This window comes from Oncorhynchus tshawytscha, linkage group LG05 (assembly GCF_018296145.1).
Source record: "Oncorhynchus tshawytscha isolate Ot180627B linkage group LG05, Otsh_v2.0, whole genome shotgun sequence".
NCBI classification, from domain to species: domain Eukaryota; kingdom Metazoa; phylum Chordata; class Actinopteri; order Salmoniformes; family Salmonidae; genus Oncorhynchus; species Oncorhynchus tshawytscha.
Window position 1 is genome coordinate 47,215,015 of NC_056433.1, and position 19,374 is coordinate 47,234,388.

Consider the following 19,374-nt stretch of genomic DNA (forward strand, 5'->3'; position numbering starts at 1 on the left):
CGCTAGCGTTACTAGCTAGCTTGCTAGCGTTACTGGCTAGCTTGCTAGCGTTACTGGCTAGCTTGCTAGCGTTACTGGCTAGCTTGCTAGCGTTACTAGCTAGCTTGCTAGCGTTACTAGCTTGCTTGCTAGCTTTACTAGCTCGTCGCTTGCTAGCGTTACTAGCTAGCCGCTAGCGTTACTAGCTAGCCACTAGCTTACTAGCATTACTAGCCAGCACTACCAGCTAGCCACTAGGCTACTACTGGCTCTGCTAGCAGGTGCTAAAGCACAAGCAACAGTGGTTGTTTGGCTGTAGGGATTTTTGGCATTAACATTATATAAAAATATCAAATATCAAAACTAAATTAGCTTATTTTGTCAATGTATTTTTTTTAAATTACATTTTGTTACCCCTTTTCCTTCCCAATTTCGTAGTATCCAATTAGTAGTTAGTCATGTCCCATCGCTGCAACTCCTGTATGGACTCGGGAGAGGTGAAGATTGAGAGCCGTGCGTCCTCCGAAAATCAAACCCGGAAGCCAGTCACACCAATGTGTTGGAGGAAACACCGTACACCTGGCGACCGTGTTAGCGTGCATTGCGCCCGGCCCGCCACAGAAGTCGTTAGTGCGCGACGGGACAAGAACATCCTTGCCGGCCAAACCCTCCCCTAACCCGGACAACGCTGGGTCAATTGCGAGCCCCCCATGGGTCTCCCGGTCACGGCCGGCTGAGACAGAGCCTGGACTCAAGCCAGGACCTCTAGCGGCACAGCTAGACCTGTGATGCAGTGCCTTAGACCACTGCGCCACTTGGAAGGCCCTACTTTTCCAACTTCGACACACTATGATACGAACACACTAACATAACGCCCTGGACCAGAGCCAATGCGTCGACTGGTATGTGCGTAGCACACTGACGCTCTGTAACACATTGAAAGGTTGCTCGTGCACATTCCAACTGAGATGCAAAAATCCAAAAATCACATGTGCTTTGCAATTCGCAGACCAGGGCAACTAATCTGCAGCTGGATGGTTCTTGCTGTCACTGCCTCCAATATATTTAGCTTGGCATCATTTTGAATTGGAAATATTTCATGTATTTAATGTATGGGATATTATAGCCTCGGGATTATATTTTGTATGGCATATTTTAACATTAGGAGTATATTTTATCATTGGGAATATAATCATGCCTTGTAAATACGTTTTGTATGGCTAGACAGAAAGCTACTTCAGAGATGGCGAAATTAATCTGGGTGATGTTTGAATTATCTATAGTCAGCAACATTAGAGGGTTATTTTACCTGTGTTTTTTGGGGTCTGAAGTTGTCATCGTGGAAAAAGTGAGGGTGAAATAGTGTTGTCTTCTGCCACTTTCAAGGCTGTCTGTGGTCAGATATGACTGAGCGAGAGAGGGAATACATGAGTGTGAGAGAAAATGACGGGTGAGAGAGGGTTTTTGTTTTTGAGAAGGTTCCATATGTTGCTATGTGTCATCTAATAATCCCATGGCAAATATGTCAGGGGGGAACTGAAGCTTTTAGTATCATTTTGTTTTTTGGCTAGTACTCTTCAAGTAATTTCTGCAAGGAACTTCACACACACACCCCTCAAGAGACAGTTGGGCTACTCATAGTCACTGTTGCTATAGCGAAGTGAGAACGCCATCAGCAGTAACAGTAATACATTTCTAGAAATCAAATAAATACCTAAATATTAATGTGATAATCTAAAAAGCATTTTGTGTGTGTAGAACATCCGGACAAGCCTCTGTGTGGCATATTCTTTTTATTTTTTTTAGATTTAAGCGCTGTCCTTTCATCAGTAGCTGGCTCTACATCTCTTTCTCTCGCTCTCTCTCCTATTCATATTGTTTTCAGATAATGTCTCCCTTTTCTCTCCTCTCTCTCCGTGCTGGTCTCTATCTTATCTTTGCAGGGCGTCACACCTGAACAATGCTGATGAGCTGGTCTTATCAACCACATACATTCAGTACCCATTTTAAGCTAACAAATACAACATAGAACCGGTTTGCCTGCTTAGATCTTTCTGTGGATTCCTTTCTTGTTTCTTACCTGTCTGTCAGGTAATGGGCCATAATATATTATATGATAACTGGTGTATGAGTTAATCACTGGGCCTAACATTCTATCAGGCTCAGAACAAACTCAGGACGATAACAATGTCTTTATTAGGGAATAGGATAGCAATAGGGTGTAATGCTATATTGTGTAACTGAGAGCACTTGAGAACTGCTTGACAACTCCAGTCACTGAGTAACTATGGTAAACTCGTGCAACCCCTACTCTCGCTTTATCCGTCTCTCGAATTCTCTCTTGCCCCCATCACTCTCTCTCTCTCACTACTGTACTTGCCATTTCTCTTTTGCTCATCCTTCCTTTTTGTCTTCTCTCTTTCTCAGCCAGAGAGCTCCTATCTCTTCCTCTCGTCTGTCTGCTCTCTATCTCAGACAGAGAGCTCCCATTTCTCCCTCCCTCTCTCGCTCTTTTTTTCTCCTTTCCTTTTCTCCTATCTTTGGCAGTCTCAGCCGGTGAGCTGTGCCCCCCCCCCCCTTCTCTAGGGGCATCTGGTGGCCGTATCCATGAACAAAGTCCCTCCCCTCTGTGACTCTTTACTCCCCAGACCTGTAATCCACATCCTAGCAGCAGCTACCATGGAAACGCCAAGGGCTGAGCAACCCTAGTCCCTGCACTCCACACAGCAGAAGAATACCATTTCCTTAGGCACAGGCCTGGCTGGCAGAGACCAAAGGTGTCGCCATGTTCTCTTGTATACACTGTGCAGGTGTATAATGTATCCTACCTTTTTTTTTTAAACAGTGTTCAGGTGTTGCAATTAGGATGAGTGCAGTTACTGCTGTCTTCTTTTTGAAGTAATGTGTTCATGATACTTCTGTTACTGTGTTGTTCATATCCTTTGTTTCTTGTGCTTCTGCTGGGAAACAGAGGCTGAAGTGCTGCATGGAGTAGGAGGGTCATTAGGTATCCCTCAAATGAACAGGTGTACACACAGTAAATGTGCGCTGCACGGAGTAGGAGGGTCATTAGGTATGCCTCAGAGGGTAACCGCACGAATGAGATGCAGACGGCAGCCATTTTGTGCCAAGGCTAAAGACGCCTTACAGTTGATAAAATTCCCTAGAAAAAGCAGCGGATAGGGGTACATTGATTTTGTTCGAAAGAAGAATGTTTCAACTGGGCCCACTGTTCTGTTCCATGTTGAAACGGGGGGAAAAAGAATACAAATTAAGCAAATCTAGTTTGGTGTTCTGTTGGTCCTTGGATCAGCAGATCACCCTGCTCACTGTAACCACAGCTCTGCGTTATATCCATTAGGGGAGACACGGAACTGTACCCAGTTTGAATTCCTTTAAAATACACCCTTGCTTCCTTTGTTCCTTGAAGGAATTGGATGGCAGCAAGTCATTTAATGCAAACGAATCCTTTATATATGCCGTCACTTACAGATCAGTGATTTAGCCTACCTCGGGTAAGGGAGAAAATTATTCATTATTATTGTAACAGAACCAGGGCCCTACACCTTATTCTTTAGCCTTGTTAGTGTCACCATCTTGTGGTCGAAGACATTACACTTTAAACACTTTCAATAAAGTTGAAGACAACCCCATCCACCAACACTGCTTTTCCCTCTCCCGTCACCCCTTCCAGGTGCCCACCAAGAAGCTGAAGAAGTTTGAGAAGGAGTACCAGACCCTGAGAGACAGCCAGCTGCAGCAGGAGGACCCCGTCGACCGCTACCAGGTAAGAAACAGACTGCTCCGTTATCTTAACTACTGCTCCAGGATCAGTTTACTCTTACCTCCCATTCTGACGTCACCTGTTAGGCGGATATCTGACCCTGTATGTGTGGTTAGGGGCCTCACTTCTAGTTTCTCCCTGTTCAGACACTACAATTACCCCGGTGTTTCCCATAGCTATTAGTGTTACTTCAGAGGCACCCCCCCCCCCTTACTGTAACTGTATACCCCCTAAAGACTTGGATCTCAGAAAACGGTTTGTTTGTAGGTATAGATGACGCTTCGGGAAGTCTTTGGTATCCTACCTAAAGAAACAACATCTAGGGGAAACGCTGATATCCTTCCCTGTAGACCCCAGTCCCACCCACTTTCTCTCTCCCCCCCTCTCTCCCTCCAGTCTCGGCTCAGGTCTGTGTAGAACACTGCGCTGATCGTGGCAGACTACGCGAGGTGTACCCAGACTCAGTGGAGAGAGACTTTTGTTATGAGTGGAGGCCATAGACTTGTGCTGGTCAAAGATGAGGAAAAGAAAAGATATGTCTCAGGGCTTTCCTCTGTTCATAAGGCCGATTCTGAGTAACGAAACCGAATCGCCTGCGAACCTCGTCTAGTTGTAAAGTGAAATTGACTGTGATGTGTGAATGAAACTGACATCTCACTGTTTGTCAGGACAACCTGCAGAGTTGTGTCCATGTGGGATTGATTTTAGTATTACTGTTCATGAGAGAGAGAAAAAAAACGGACATTGATGTTATAATTAGGCCGTGGCTGTTACAACCGGGCTTGGATGTGTTTTTGAGCAGGCTAATGTTTTGTACATGTGCTGTGCAAAACCCGTACCCCCAATGGCCTGCTGCCCTGGACAATTCGAATGGGCCAACGTCACAAAGTTTGTCACAAGGGCTGAATGTGACAGATACATGACAATTATAGGCATATCTGTTTTGTTTGTGCTTTTTTTTTTTTTTTTTCATTTTCGGTAAAGCTTTGAAAATTATTTCACGTTTTTAGTACTTCATGTGTGCTTTTTGAGTGTTATTCTTCACCATTTAAAGATGTATTTATTGAACCTTTATTTATACAGATTTGTCTAATTGACATAAGAATCTATTTTGAAAGAGAGACCTGTTCATATATTTTGAGTGTGTGAACCGATGGGCTTGCCCTGTAGTTGTCATGTCTCTGTCATGTAGGCTAGATTCCGTTTCACCTCTCCTTCAGCCCCTTATTCATATTTTTCACCAACTCTGTGACGTTCACCCCGTACGAAAGGACAGCAGGGCATTTCGGCAAGGGGTTTGTGTAGCACAAATGCAGAAAGTTACGCCGCCATTACAATTATTACTGACAAACGTTTGAAACGTTTTCAAGTTCATTGTTGTTTGGGACCATGTTCCTAAGTGCTTTTTATTTTTCTGAAGTTTTTATATAGTATTTTTTTTTAATGATACCTTACAGTTGAATTTTGTTGTACCTACTGCAAGACTCACGTTGTGTTTACGTTCATGCTATTCTGAATGTGATGCCTAAAGCACAGAGTTTTTATTTGTTCTGACCAGACACAAAATACAATAAAGTTTATTTTGTAAAGAAAATATGTTGGATGAGATTCTAAGCTGTCTTTCCAGAGAGCCTGAGTCACATGAGTTTGAGCATCCTCGTTCCTCATAACGAAAGACATGTAATGAAAGCAATTAGGATCCGTTTTAAGACTGCCACTGTGTTAGATGAAATGAGGCCACTGATCCGTTTGAAAATGTATCCTTTCCTTCCCTCCCTGAAGACAACCAATTCAACCATGTCAGATCAGATATGACCTCAAAGAAAGAATAAGTAAGGAATGCGTTTGAAAAGTATTTGGACAGGCCCCAACTGTTCACTTTAGTGTTAAAACTTAGTGGAGGTCTCATAACGTTTCCTATGGGTCCCTCGTCCCCTTCTCCCACCCCTAAACACATCAGCCTCTCTGAAACACAGGGAACGGATACAGGGAAGGGTGTGGTGGAGGGAAGTGGGAGGAGGAGACAGAGACCAGAGGGGGAGGGGTGTTTTGCAAGATGGTGTGGAATGAACTAACTGACCTGTGAGTGTGAGAGAGAGAAAGAACTGACCTGTGAGTGTGAGTGTGTGTGTCTGTTTTGCTGTAGTATTTGTTCCCAGCATCATCATTGTTGTGACTCTGGATAGACCACAGTAAGAGGAGAAAGGTAAGCAGACTCCCAAGTCTGAGTTTATGCAGCTTAGCTCAGTCTCCTGCTTACTGCCTGTTGTCGGGCTTCCTGTGCGCAAACGGTGCAGCGTTCTTGTTTCAGCCAAGATGCATCAAATCGTGAAGGGCGTGAACAGGATGGGGTTGGGTCAGGTGACTCAGCTTGGTCTCCATGACAACAGAAACATCTCCATCATTGTCATGTGAGCCCACTTAGAGGCTGACAATCAAACATGATGGTCCTGGTCATAAGATCCTTTTTTATGGGCAACAATTACTTTCTGTGCCTGCCTGCCTGCGTGTGAGCCTGCCTGTTATATTTGAAATGGCGTTGAATGTATGCCAGTTTGTTGCATTGGATTACTGGTTATACGGTTTGCTTGGTTATTGTATATCGATGTTTGTTGGTCCTTCTCAGTTCTATTTGAAGGACCGTTGAACAAGCCTTCGTTCAAACACTGAAGCGTCGGGGGGAAATGGCACTAAACCTAGTCAAACAGTACAACAGGGATGTGGTTGTTACTGTACAATAAGGGGCAGGAAGTTCAAATGAAGGTCATAACGTTAGCTGTGTACTGTGTGTGTGTATGTATGTGTGTGTTCTTGCTTGCTGTGTGTGTAGCAAATTAACTGTCGCTACGTTTGCAGAAAGAACAGGTTGTTGTGTAAGTGTTTCTCCACATACTGTGCATAGTCTTATTGTGTGTGTGTGTGTGTGTGTGTGTGTGTGTGTGTGTGTGTGTGTGTGTGTTGCCCACAGAGAGAGAACCGTCGTCTACAGGAGGCCAGCATGCGTCTGGAGCAGGAGAACGATGACCTGGCCCACGAGCTGGTCACCAGTAAGATCGCCCTGCGGACCGACCTGGACCAGGTGGAGGACAAGGCAGACGTGCTGAACAAGGAGCTGCTCTGTACCAAACAGCGCCTGGTGGAGACTGAGGAGGAGAAGAGGAGGCAGGCGGAGGAAACCGCACAGGTAATATAGCACACGGGTTGCCAGATCTGTCTCTGTTTAAGCCAGCGGTATCACAACAGCATGGTCATATTTTCATGATGACAATGGGGAAAGTAACTTTGGCTGTAGCAGAAACAGATCCGGCAACCAGGCTAAACGAAGATCGAGAATTGAATACAATTAAATTGCTAAGGTTCCCGGAAATGTTACAACCCTTGATAAGCCACCAAGTGTACAGACTGTTGTTCCAGCTTCAGCGCTGCTCATCAGGACAACCATTTGGCTGTATTTGGTGTGTTTAAAAACCCTGCAACTCCCCAGCGCCATCGCTCGGTGACCACTGCTGGAGGGCTGTGGAGGCTTCCTGTGAAACCTGCAGGACTTTTTCCTTCTCCCAGGTCTTAATTGTGGTGATAAGGATGATCAATGTTACGGTTGATTTTCTTTCTTCTTCTACAGCTATAAATCGACATGCTCTTTCGCATAGACATTAAATCAGTTATGATACCGTCGTTACCATTTTCCTGAGGTATAAACGATAAGAGGCACTTCACGCAAAGGTTACTCTCGTTTGTCTTGGTTTATGTCACATTGTCTCCCAATGTCAGTGTCCGGTGTCTGCAGAACGTAAAGTAGCAAAGTGCCTTCTTGCCCTGTCTGTCCAGATCAAAGAGGTGTTCAGGAGAGAGCTGGAGAAAGCTGAGTCGGAGATCAAGAAGACCACGGTCATCATCGCTGAATACAAACAGGTAGGATCCGGAGTCACGCCAGAGAGGCGAGCTTCGCGTGTAGCCGTCATTCTAACCGCGTCGCCTTCACTTTTTTCGACCCAGATACAATACAATGAATCCTAATCATCCTACAGTGTCCCAAAAGTCCCATTCAATCTTAATTGAGATAAAAAATCTTCTGTATTTGATGGTGTTCTGGTGTATCTCAAAGGTCAATGAAGGTGTCCAGTGAATGTGTAAATGCTTTGTAAACAACAAGTAAAGCCCTCAAAGTCAACTCTCGACCTCAAAGCCAGTTAGTTCCACAGTTTTAAAAAAGTGTTCCCCTCTAATCAAGGACTGTTCATTATCAGGTAGAACTGAAAAGCAGCAGGCTCCAGACCTTGTAGGGTAAGAGTTGAATAACCCTGCAGTAAAGGTTGTCCTCCTGTGTGTGTCCCCAGATCTGTTCTCAGCTCAGCACCCGGCTGGAGAAGCAGCACGCTGCCACCAAGGAGGAGCTGGACATCATCAAGGTAGTAATGATGCAGGGCAATGATGCACACAGTATGTGTTATGTGACACCATATTATTTCTAATATTTTAGTTGTATATCTCCTGTGTTTTTGTTGTACCTTGTTAATTTTTTTTTAGAATTACATTGTTATTGATGACTGCGTTGTTGGGGTTAGAGCTGTCACGAAAGGCATTTCACTGTACTTGTGCCTGTGACATTAAAACTTGAAGCTATGCCGTTATCTGTGTTATTGGTGTGCTGTGCTTTTGTGATCGATGGTTTTATTGAGCTGCTGCCTTGGTCATGTCTCTGACCTTAACAATGGGCTTCCTGGGGGTGGGGAAATAAATAAATAAAGTTGAAATAAAAAGAAATGATTATGATATGACAAACAGCGGTAGGCATTATGACAACAATGCGTAACTGTACGTGTTGCTTCCGGTACGTGCGTGCTCCTCCTCTCTCCCTACAGAGTAAGGTGATGGCGTGTGAGCGCTGCAGGGAGGTGTTCAGTAAAGAAGGTCCTCTGCAGATACCCCCTCCCAGCAGAGACAACAGGGACAGTGAGCTGGATGAGGAGAAGGACTCCCTGAAGTCCCAGCTCAGAGAACTGGAGCTAGAGCTGGCCCAGACCAAACTACAGCTAGTGGAGGCCAAGTGCAAGATGCAGGTCAGATTCTATGCAGGCAGCAGCACTGCGGTATCTCACTCAATGCAGGGTCGTTCCGTGTCCTTCCAGCAAGTCATGACACCCACCACTTCTCAGATTGTTCTGAAATCGTTTCTGTAGTTAGAAAAACCGATGAGATAAGCATTCCCGAAGCGTTATTGTGTTGCGAAATAATTTGATCTCTGAGAAATTAAGCTAATTGATTGCACCCAAATTGGCCATTTTTTTTATATTTTATTTGTAGGAATCATATTATCTTCTCTGTCTGACAGGGATCAGATTATATTTCAACGGAATAATGTTTCAGGAATGCTTATCTCACCTGTTTCTAACTAGAGAAACGAGTTCAGGACAATCTGGGTGTCGAAGTCCTCTTTCTTGTGCTTTTTTGAGGTGGAACGACTCTGTAGTACAATAAAGTAGTATATATACACGCCTTCTGACAGTTGGTCCGAAGTCATTGGATATGCGTGCTCTATTTTCTATCCCTTTTGACTATTCATGATGTATTATGGTGGCTGACTCATGCTTGCTGTGATGACTAATATTCAGGCTTGCTGTTATGACTATTCATGAGTAATATTCTGACCGTTTTATTCCTTTATTCTGTCCATCCTCAGGAGTTGGAGCACCAAAGGGGCATCCTGATGAACGAGATCCAAGCGGCCAAAAACTCCTGGTTCAGCAAGACCCTGGGCTCCCTGAAAAGCTCCGGGGGCAGCGCCTCCCAGTCCCAGCCCCCCTCCTCCCCCAAAGAGGGGCCCCCGTAAGCCCCTACAGAGAGAGGGGGGGGGGGGTCTACTACAGTATATGCACAGGAGAACTTATGAACACTAGCTAAATAACACCTGAGACAATGCAGTATTTCGTTTCCCCGGAGGGGGAGAGATTGCCACAGAACAAAGTTTGTCCTTTACACATCTTCCTCTCTCTCAAGCCACTCCACTGGCCCAGCCACCCTCAGTCACTTCTTCAATTCAGCTTTGATGAGACTTGACTGTGTCACGTGTCATCCTTTGTGGTGTGTGAAACCAAGATGGAGAATGACTGATAAATCTAGTGGGTTGTCATTTACACTGTAGGCCGGGGCTCAGAATTCTCTTCAGCAAAATGGGGTCTTTGAAGTGAGAGGATTGCAGAGTGCTATAGGAACTCTGTAGGTCCTTCGCAGCGCCATAGTGGACATTCACTACAGCAACGCCACCTAGTGGTTATGTATCGCTACTGCTGAGTATAGCTTATCAGCAGGATATGTGGCTGACTGATATGCTGAGAACTTTAACAAACCTAAATGCTTTGGCAGCCTTGACCCCGACTTGCAAGGATTGCGCAGCAGTTTACCGTCTTCATTTTAGGAATATATATTCGCTGCTTAAACAAAGGAAACTACTTATACAAGCATCTTCTGCATAACATATCTTTACAGCATTCCAAAAGGGGACACTGCATTCAGAATCTAAAAACAAAATCTTGTTTGTTCTTTATAGTAATATTACATAAACTATGTTGTCCTATAAATATGTATAACTAATTATTGGTCATTTTTAATCTTGTACAGTTCTAAAACAAAAAAGGAAGAAGTGCTCTGTACATTGTTTTTTTTTTACTGTTTAGAATTTCAATGTCGTCTTTGTAGATGTTGACATAACTAAGCACAGTGTGTAAAGGTCTGAGTCAGGTGCATCTCTGTTCACCCAGAAGTCAAATCCTAGGTAAACTGCGTGACTAACGTCTGTTGTCCATGCGTTTTGGAAATGGAGCGTTCCCGGCAAGAACGAGGTCTCCATCCTCGCTTAAGGAAACTCGGGCCAAAGAGTTTTATCCGAAAGACCGGAGGTAACCTAACTAATGTGATGGCTACAGTACGGTTTAGGAATGACCCGTCCCATCTCTTCTTTTGGCAGCAGTAATCTGACTCTACCTTGCTGCTTTAACAGGACCCAACAGCTACTTTACAAAGCCGGACACTCACCTAACCATGTCCTGTGAATTGGGGCAGTATAATGTACTACAGACACAGTTTCCTATTGCATATGAAACGTCATGACGATCCAATTAAAACGCACAATAGTATTTCACACCTCTGATCATTTTTTATGATGAGGTGAACAACATTCCAAAACGTCTGTCCAAGCCAAGGTGCCCATGTGGTTAACTAATATGTTGGAAACTCTCTCAATAGCAAAGCCCATGTGGTTTAGCATATGTTGGAAAGACTTTCTCAATAGCAATGCCCATGTGGTTCAGCATATGTTGGAAAGACTTTCTCAATAGCAAAGCCCATGTGGTTTAGCATATGTTGGAAAGACTTTCTCAATAGCAATGCCCGGTCATTACACTCAGTTTCTAGAGCCATATAAATGGCTGTTTTTTTGCTGTCTCATATCACTGCTCTGTGTATACCTGTATGAATTCACACACTTGTATGTGTGTCCAGCACCGACTAGTTCCTGTTGAAATGGTTTGCTTCCTTTTTTTCGACGAAGCAGTGATTTTTTCTTTTTTCTTAAGCCCAGATCCATGTAAACGAAAGAATCGGAAGAAAGCCGTCTCAATATATTATACTCTGAAAGGATCGTCACCTGTGCCATGATGACATACCTGCCCGCCATTTTAAGAGCAGGATGCTACTACAGAGGGATCCGGGTCACGTCCCATTTGTCTTAACCCACTTCCTTTCCTCACCTCCATTCCTTCGTGAACACGGATCTGAAAAACCTTGACGGTTGATTGAATGTAATATGATGCTGTCCAGGCGTTTCGCCTATTAGTGGTTACAATGGAAAGGTAAAGACATAAGGAAGCCAGTTAAGAGTCATTTAGGACACGGCCATGTTTTTCGATGTGTTACGTGACGGATTTCAAGGCGCTTTAGCCAGTGTCATATTAAGTTTAACGAGGTCCCGGCCTCTGTATGTTATGTGCACTAACATTAATATGGTAAACACTATTTTAAATGTTAATTTTGTTATTCAGAGAACAAATCTACTTTCTTTTGTTATAATTCCTATTTTTTTTGTTGTTGAGAAGACAGTGGGCAAATTATAATCCAACTACAACGATGCAAAAAAAATAACTTCAGATTCACAATATTGTACAGTAAACTATACTTCAACCGTTGTTCTGCTTTAGTTTCCAACATGTTGGAGTTGTCCCTCCATTTTCCTCATCATTCCCACGTGAATCAGTGACATGCTCGAACTCTAATGGTATTTTCTGTACTGTAATCGTCTGACGTACATCAATAAAATTCCGTTCTCTGTCCACCAATTTTGATTGTTTCGTTTCATGGTTTTTCTTTTCTCCAGTTCAAACAAAATAACAAAGCGGAGACCCTGTCACATGTTTTGCTAAACAGCTGAGGTAGTTTTAACCATATTTTGAGGAAATCGTTTTTTTAAAATTACATTGTTCACAAAGAATGGAGTAAAATGTGCATATTTTGGGCTTTGATTGGGTACGACCATTGAACTAAGCTCATGAGATGTTTCTATATATTCTTACGAATCAATGTGTATACACCGAGTGTACAAAACATTAGGAACACCTGCTCTTTCCATGACATAGCTTTCACCTGGTCAGTCTATGGTCCCTTATTGATGTCACTTGTTAAATCCACTTCAATCAGTGTAGACGAATGGGAGGAGACAGGTTAAGGCATGAGACATGGATTGTGTCTGTGTGCCATTCGAAGGGTGAATGGGCCATACAGAAGATGCCTTTGAATGGGGTATGGTAGTACAGTAGGATTTGTGTCAAGAACTGCAACGCTGCTGGGTTTTTCACGCTCAACAGTTTCCCGTCTGTATGAAGAATGGGCTGCAACTCAATATTAGGAAGGTATTCTTAATGTTTTGTACACTCAAACATGAATGATATACACTTAAGTCCAAAAATCTATGAGGCAACGGCAGATTGCCTCTTTAATCAAATCAAACGTGTGGAGGAGATTCTCATATCAGCAGCTTGTTATAAAACTGATGTAACCCTCCCAAGGCAATATTGGACTTGAAAATCAACATTTTATTCCTTTTATATCAGCACACAGCGACTACCATCTTTAAAATATATTTCTGTAGAATGCAATAATCAAATCCAATTCATTTAGATTATTTTGATATGATGAAACATACAAAAGGTATAGAAGTGTACACCTCCACTACACTCCCCCTCTGACTGATGTTAAATCATCTCATGTTTTCTTAAATATGTCGTCTTCCCCAAAAATATTAAAAGGTAGGGTACATTTATTTTTAGAAATGAAAAATGGGAAACTGAGAAACTACAAAACAAACACAACTGTTAACTACATCCCCACCAATCCCCAAATAAAGCATTTTTAAGCAATAATAATTATCAGTAAAATATCCATACTTTATACATAATTTCATCGGTGTAAATGTATGGTTTATACATGTGTTAACATGTCAGCAATATAATCCAATTTGGCAATGAAAGCAAGTGAGAATACATGTTAGCAGGTGAAGGTAGGCCCTTAAATTAGAAATGGACTATTTTAATGACACACTTCCATTTGATCAGTTATTTGTGTTCCATCGAGAACATTCACCTCGCAGGTTTTTACCTGGCACTGACAATATCATTCTAATGTTGCAGAAAGAGACTGCCTCGCCTGATACAGTACCTCAACTCATCTAATCATTTCTTTACAGATTTTGCTTCTACTGGGTTGGAAGCCCCTGTACAAAAAAGGAGGTAGAGAGACTGGTAGCTCCAGTGAGGTTGTTGAGATGATTACCATGTATGTTCCTTCATCAGATAACTACCACAGAATGAGGTTTTACAACCCCTTTTTGGGTAAACAACTGAATGAGAAAATTGGTTTCAGCCTCAAATTAAGCTCCACTGTTCAGCCATATATATATTTCCAAAGGAATAAAAGTGCAATTTGACTTAGATAGTAAACGACTAGCAGTGTGAATGCTTTTTTGCGATCTATATAGATTAATCTGATAATATACAGTGCAAACATTGGATCATTACAATTAATGCAAAATACACCGTAACTATATTCATAAGCTCACAAATACAATATCTTTACTACCTGAATGCTATGCAAGAAGGAGAGGGTTATGTACAGTATATATATATCCACGTATTTGCATATGAAGTCAGTAGATTCCAACATTGAATAGTAGAAAGGTGTAGAGTATACAAAGTATGAAATCAAGTTGTCTTTTCAAGTGGCATTTGAAGAACAATAAGTCTCGTTCAGAGAGGCCTTAAAGTAGAGAAGTTTACAGCAAGTCGGCAACAGTTGAAACCAAAGTCAAAAGCTCATTTGCACATCCGTTACGAGTCTCCAAACTCGTTGTGCACAGCAAGGGAAAAAAAAAATATCAAGTTATGTATAGCACTAGTCTTTTGTCCCGGATCAAAACGGATATGAGGCGAGATCTGAACAAAGACATCCGTTCCTCCATCCTTTCTCCTCCGTGTTGTCATCTACCATCTCATACTACAGCAACAACGGCCATCAGCCATCTTAGAACAACGGTCGGAGCTCCTAGGTGAGTGTCGCCACCCTCTTTCTCTTTAGTACCTGCCACTCACTAACACTGGGTCGTTTTACTGCCAGACTCCACCCCCATGGTGAATCCATTGCCAAGGCTCTTGGGGCTTGGGGGACTGGTCTGGACTGGGGAGGAGGTCTCCCGCTTGGTGGAGGCGGAATCCATCGAGGAGCAGCTCTTCTTGGGCACCCTGGGCCGTACCACCGCCGTCTTGGGGATGACCGACATCTGTCTCTGTCCATCAATTCCCCTTAGTGGGGGCCTGGTGGGCAGACAGGTGGGCAGACAGGTGGGGGAGGAAGCCCCAGACAGTAGAGGAGGGATGGGTCTGGGATTGCGTGGCGGCAGGGGCGGAGGGCACTGGTCCTCCTCATCCTGGGTCAGGGTGGTGTCTGTGCCCTGGTTGGCCTGGCCCTCCTGGGGGTCCTGATCCGGGGGAGGGTCCTGCTGCATGCTGCCCTGCCTGGAGGTGGTCTTGTCGGATCCGGGAATATCGCAGCTGTCCGTGCGCCGCCGGGAGCCCTCGTGCATGCGGCTTGTGGCCACCACGGCCTTCATGATAGCCTGCAATCAGAGAAACATGGCACACCACTGTCAGTCACCAAGCCTGCCACGAGCCATCTTATTGCAATGTAATATTGGCAATAGAGAAGACAATTCCTTGAGGCATAGATCCCAATTAAGACGGTGGTAGAGCCACAAGCTTACATTTCCAGAGACAATCAGAGCAACATCCAACCATTCAATTTTTTTTAGCATAGGTTTGTCAATGATTCCAGCAGTGCTTTCGTTTCCATTTTAAAAAAGAATGCATGTTTACTTGATTCTACAAAATGAATCCCATTGCTCACCTTGAGTTTGCGCCGGGCGTTGAACTCCTGTAGCTTCCTTTGAGTGGTGTCCATGTGGGAGAAGCGGGCAGCCTTGCCCAGTACCCAGGGGTGCTCCAGAGCCTCCTTCACCGTCAGCCTCTTGTGATGGTCCTGCACTATCAGCTTACTGACCTAAGGGGGACAGGCAATGGGACAGGTTGTTATTAAACATAATTCAAAACCAAAAAATGAATATGCATAACCATGCTAATATAGAGTATAACCAGATTTGCTTGAATCTGGCCCTGAGCAAGTTTTTTTTTTTTTTCAGAGAAACAGGGGAGATTATTTTTAATTGGGAGTTCATGATTTTTTTTATTCATCGAAGTGAAATAGTTGTGAAATATTAAACAGAATATAGTGCAGGGGTCGGCAAACACACGACCCGCGGGACTTTTTTTTGGGTGAGAAATTATTTAAATAAAATATTTTGAGGCTTAGTTGTTGTCAATTTGCACTGTACAAATTATTAGAATTATGTTTCGGCCCCCAACCATCCGCTCTGACCAAAATTGTCCCTCGGCTGAATCTAGTTGCCTACCCCTGAGAATGGGTGTAACGCAACATATGCTCAGCAGTAATGCATTTTCTGCCATATGGGTTTTCCTCTGGCCCTGATGAAGCCCGAGACAAATTGCATTCTCCTAAAATAAAGGGTAACATATATTTTCCTAAATTTAACAAACCAATATATTGTATTTGTCAAACCAGTTGTGTAAAACATGTATTAAGGGCCTGCAATCAAATAAAAAGAACAGACGTTGTACATTTACAGTATTTACATAATTCAATCATTAACAAAGAAAAAAAGAAAGCAGAAACAGCACACTGTTATTCATAAATAAAGCCTCTGGAGTGCAATGCTTCGCATCGAAACTCACCAAGTCCTTAGCGTTGAGGGAAACCTCATCCCACCAGGGGGAGACAAACTCATAGTCGCAGTTGAGGATCCGGCTGTACATATACTGGTCTCCCCTCGGATCAAAGAAGGGTTCAAACCCACACAGCCTGAGGGGAAAGGCAATATTTCCCTCTGATTATTTGTTTCGCCACTTTCACTACTTGTTTTAAAGACATGCGTTTTAAAGACATAAGACCCCGCTCTAATAGACTTGCAACGGTGTACTACATCAGAAATCCATATGACATGAGGAAAGGGCGAGATTAGCTGCGATACTGTAATGAGAGGACTTCAAATTGCCAGCTACCCACTCTGAGTACATGCAGATCTTGGGACAGATTTTTAAATGTTTTTTTAACTCACAAGATGTACAGGATGACTCCCACTGACCACATGTCCACTTCAGGACCATAGGCATTGCCTCGGAGGATCTCTGGAGCTGCAGGGGAGAGAGTGAGGTATGGAGGGCCAGCTGTCAGCTCCCACACAGGACACTTCTTTTTGACTCATATCAGTCTCTCAAACACTATGTACTATCAATGTTATTTCGGTTGATGCTGTACTCTATAATCTCCATTAAAGCATGCACTACAGTATATCTGTAAATAAAACTTAAACACACTATATATATATATATATATTTGTTTGTTTTGTTTTGTGGTTGAGGATGATTTATTTGACTGATAGCGATCCCACAATGTATGTAATATATCTCCAGTGCTTTCAGGAAATATTCATACCCCTTGAATTCTACATTTTGTCCTGTTACAACCTGAATTCAAAATGGAGTAAATAATTTTTCTCTTTCTCACACACCTATCTGCACACAATACCCCATAAGTGAAAACATGTTTTTAGACATTTTTACAAATTTATTAGAAATGAAATATGGAAATATCTCATTTACGTAAGTATTCACACCCCTAAGGACCTTAGGCAGTGATGACAGTCTTTCTGGTTAAGTCTCTAAGAGCTTTGCATACCTGGATGTTTTTTTACCCATCTACCAATAGGTGCTTTTCTGATTTTAGCATTAAGGCCTGCAGTTTGAGCAAGGCTTTAGAGACTTACCCAAAAAGACTCACAGCTGTAATCGCTGCCACAGGTGATTCTAACATGTATTCACTCAGGGGGTTGAATACTTATTTAATAAACAAAAAATTACAATTAAATTAACTTTAATCTTTAACTTTAACAAAATGTGGAAAAACCCAAGGGGTGTGAATACTTTAAGGCACTGTATATAATATTGTAATGAAACAGGCAGGGAGTGTAGCGCGAACCTTCTGGTCCGAAGCCCTGTGCCATCGACTTGTGCCACGAAGGTATGCCTAAATTTGCCTAAATAACTACCGCCCCGCCCCGTAGCACTCACATCTGTAGCCATGAAATGCTTTGAAAGGCTGGTCATGGCTCATATCAACACCATAATACCAGAATCCCTGGTCCCACTCCAATTCACATACTGCCCCAACATATCCACAGATGACGGAATCTCTATTTCACTCAACACTATCCTAGCCCCCTGGACAAAAGGAACACCTACATGAGAATGCTGTTCATTGACTACAGCTCAGCGTTCAACACCATAGTGCCCTCCAAGCTCATCACTAAGCTAAGGACCCTGGGACTAAACACCTCCTTCTGCAACTGGATCCTATACCTCCTGACGGTCCGCCCCCAGGTGGTGAGGATATATCCGCCACGCTGACCCTCAACACAGGGCCCGTAAGGGGTGTGTGCTTAGTCCCCTCTTGTACTCCCTGTTCACCCACGACTGCGTGGCCACACACAACTTAAACCCCATCATTAAGTTTGCCAACGACACGACGGTGGTATGCCTGATCACCAACAACAATGAAGGAGAAGGTCCGAGACCTGGCAGTATGGTGCAAGGACAACAACCTCTCCTTCAACATGAGTAAAACAAAGGAGCTGATCATGGACTACAGTAAAAGGAGGGCTGTGCATGCCCCCATTCACGTGGGTTGTGGTGGAGCGGGTTGAGAGCTTCAAGATCCTTGGTGTCCACATCACTAAGGACCTATCATGATCCAAACACACCAACACAGTTGTGGAGAGGGCCCGACAACGCCAATTCCCCCTCAGGAGGCTGAAAAGACTTGGCATGGGACCTCAGATCTTCAGATTTGGCATGGGACCTCTGCACCATCGAGAGCATGGTTGCATCACCGCTCGGTATGGCAACTGCTCGGCATCCGACTGCAAGGCGCTACAGAGAGGTAGTGGGTACGGTCCAGTACATCACTGGGGCCGAGCTTCCTGCCATCCAGGACCTCTATACCACTTAACCCCTACCTACATGTACATATTATCTCAATTATCTTGACTAAACCGTACCCCCGCACATTGACTCGGTACCGGTACCACTATTTTTTTACTCTGTATTGTTGGTTAAAGGCTCGTAAAGTAAGCATTTCACCTGCTGTATTCGGCACATGTGACATATACAATTTGATTCGAAGAGTTGATATCCGTACTTAGAAACCAGAGTCGCTACAATATATATATTTCCTAGCCAAACCCGGATTTCCCCTTTTAAAAGTCACACACTGTAGTTTCCATTTCCTTTCATTAGTGTTACCTTACAATTTGTTTTGTTATGGCTCAATGGTAAGCACCGAACAATAACCAGTATGTATGGTAGTGTGACTCATCTCTAGCACACGACACAGTACACAACAACAGACTGGTACGAGCCTGATCCTACAATTGTATTCTCATTAGGATAACTGTTATTCCATAACTCACCGCAGTATCCAGGTGTGCCACACACCGTCTTCATGGTCACTTGTTCATCTATTATCTTCGAGAGGCCAAAGTCAGCTGTGAAGATCAGATAAGGGTTTAGTCTCATTGGCCTTATCGTCTTTTATTCTGTATCATTCATGTACTGTATGCCACAGAGGAATAGTTGATCTTTACAAGACCACTACTTGTGAATTATGGGCAGGAGTTACAAAAGAAAGCAAAGTAACACATGCCATATCACAGGAATGTCTGGTCCTGTGTGGCTCAGTTGGTCGAGCATGGTGCTTACAACGTCAGGATTTAGGGTTTGATTCCCGCTGTGGCCACCCATACAAAACAATGTATGCGTGCACTACCGGAAGTCACTTTGGATAAAAGTGTCTGCTAAATGTCATATACACTTGTGTTTTTATTATTATATTAAGGTCCAGATCCCAGACCAGGCCATATTCCTGCAAGAACTCCTACCAGT

General features: G+C 43.5%; 2 protein-coding genes across 7 annotated transcripts in view; one reads left to right on the top strand and one right to left on the bottom strand.

Moving 5' to 3' along the window:
* LOC112250681 (RAB GTPase activating protein 1-like) overlaps window positions 1-12,093 on the top strand; it is a 160,674-nt gene extending 148,581 nt beyond the window's left edge. For 4 of the 5 annotated variants that reach the window (XM_024421026.2, XM_024421028.2, XM_024421030.2 and 1 more), the window contains 6 exons: window positions 3,674-3,766; window positions 6,732-6,947; window positions 7,592-7,675; window positions 8,101-8,172; window positions 8,626-8,823; window positions 9,444-12,093. In XM_024421026.2, the coding sequence (XP_024276794.1) occupies window positions 3,674-3,766; window positions 6,732-6,947; window positions 7,592-7,675; window positions 8,101-8,172; window positions 8,626-8,823; window positions 9,444-9,593 (813 nt within the window). In that variant the 3' untranslated portion in view covers window positions 9,594-12,093. Of the gene's footprint in view, window positions 1-3,673; window positions 3,767-4,159; window positions 6,471-6,731; window positions 6,948-7,591; window positions 7,676-8,100; window positions 8,173-8,625; window positions 8,824-9,443 lie in introns of those variants that run through there. The other variant, XM_024421027.2, reaches the window with a different exon arrangement.
* A 939-nt stretch (window positions 12,094-13,032) lies between these two features.
* The window catches only part of LOC112250683 (calcium/calmodulin-dependent protein kinase type IV), a 29,801-nt gene continuing 23,459 nt past the window's right edge, over window positions 13,033-19,374 (bottom strand). For both annotated transcript variants that reach the window (XM_024421033.2, XM_024421032.2), the window contains 5 exons: window positions 18,903-18,977; window positions 16,494-16,569; window positions 16,111-16,237; window positions 15,209-15,361; window positions 13,033-14,921 (listed from right to left, as the gene is read on the bottom strand). In XM_024421033.2, the coding sequence (XP_024276801.1) occupies window positions 14,397-14,921; window positions 15,209-15,361; window positions 16,111-16,237; window positions 16,494-16,569; window positions 18,903-18,977 (956 nt within the window). In that variant the 3' untranslated portion in view covers window positions 13,033-14,396. The remainder of the gene's footprint in view (window positions 14,922-15,208; window positions 15,362-16,110; window positions 16,238-16,493; window positions 16,570-18,902; window positions 18,978-19,374) is intronic.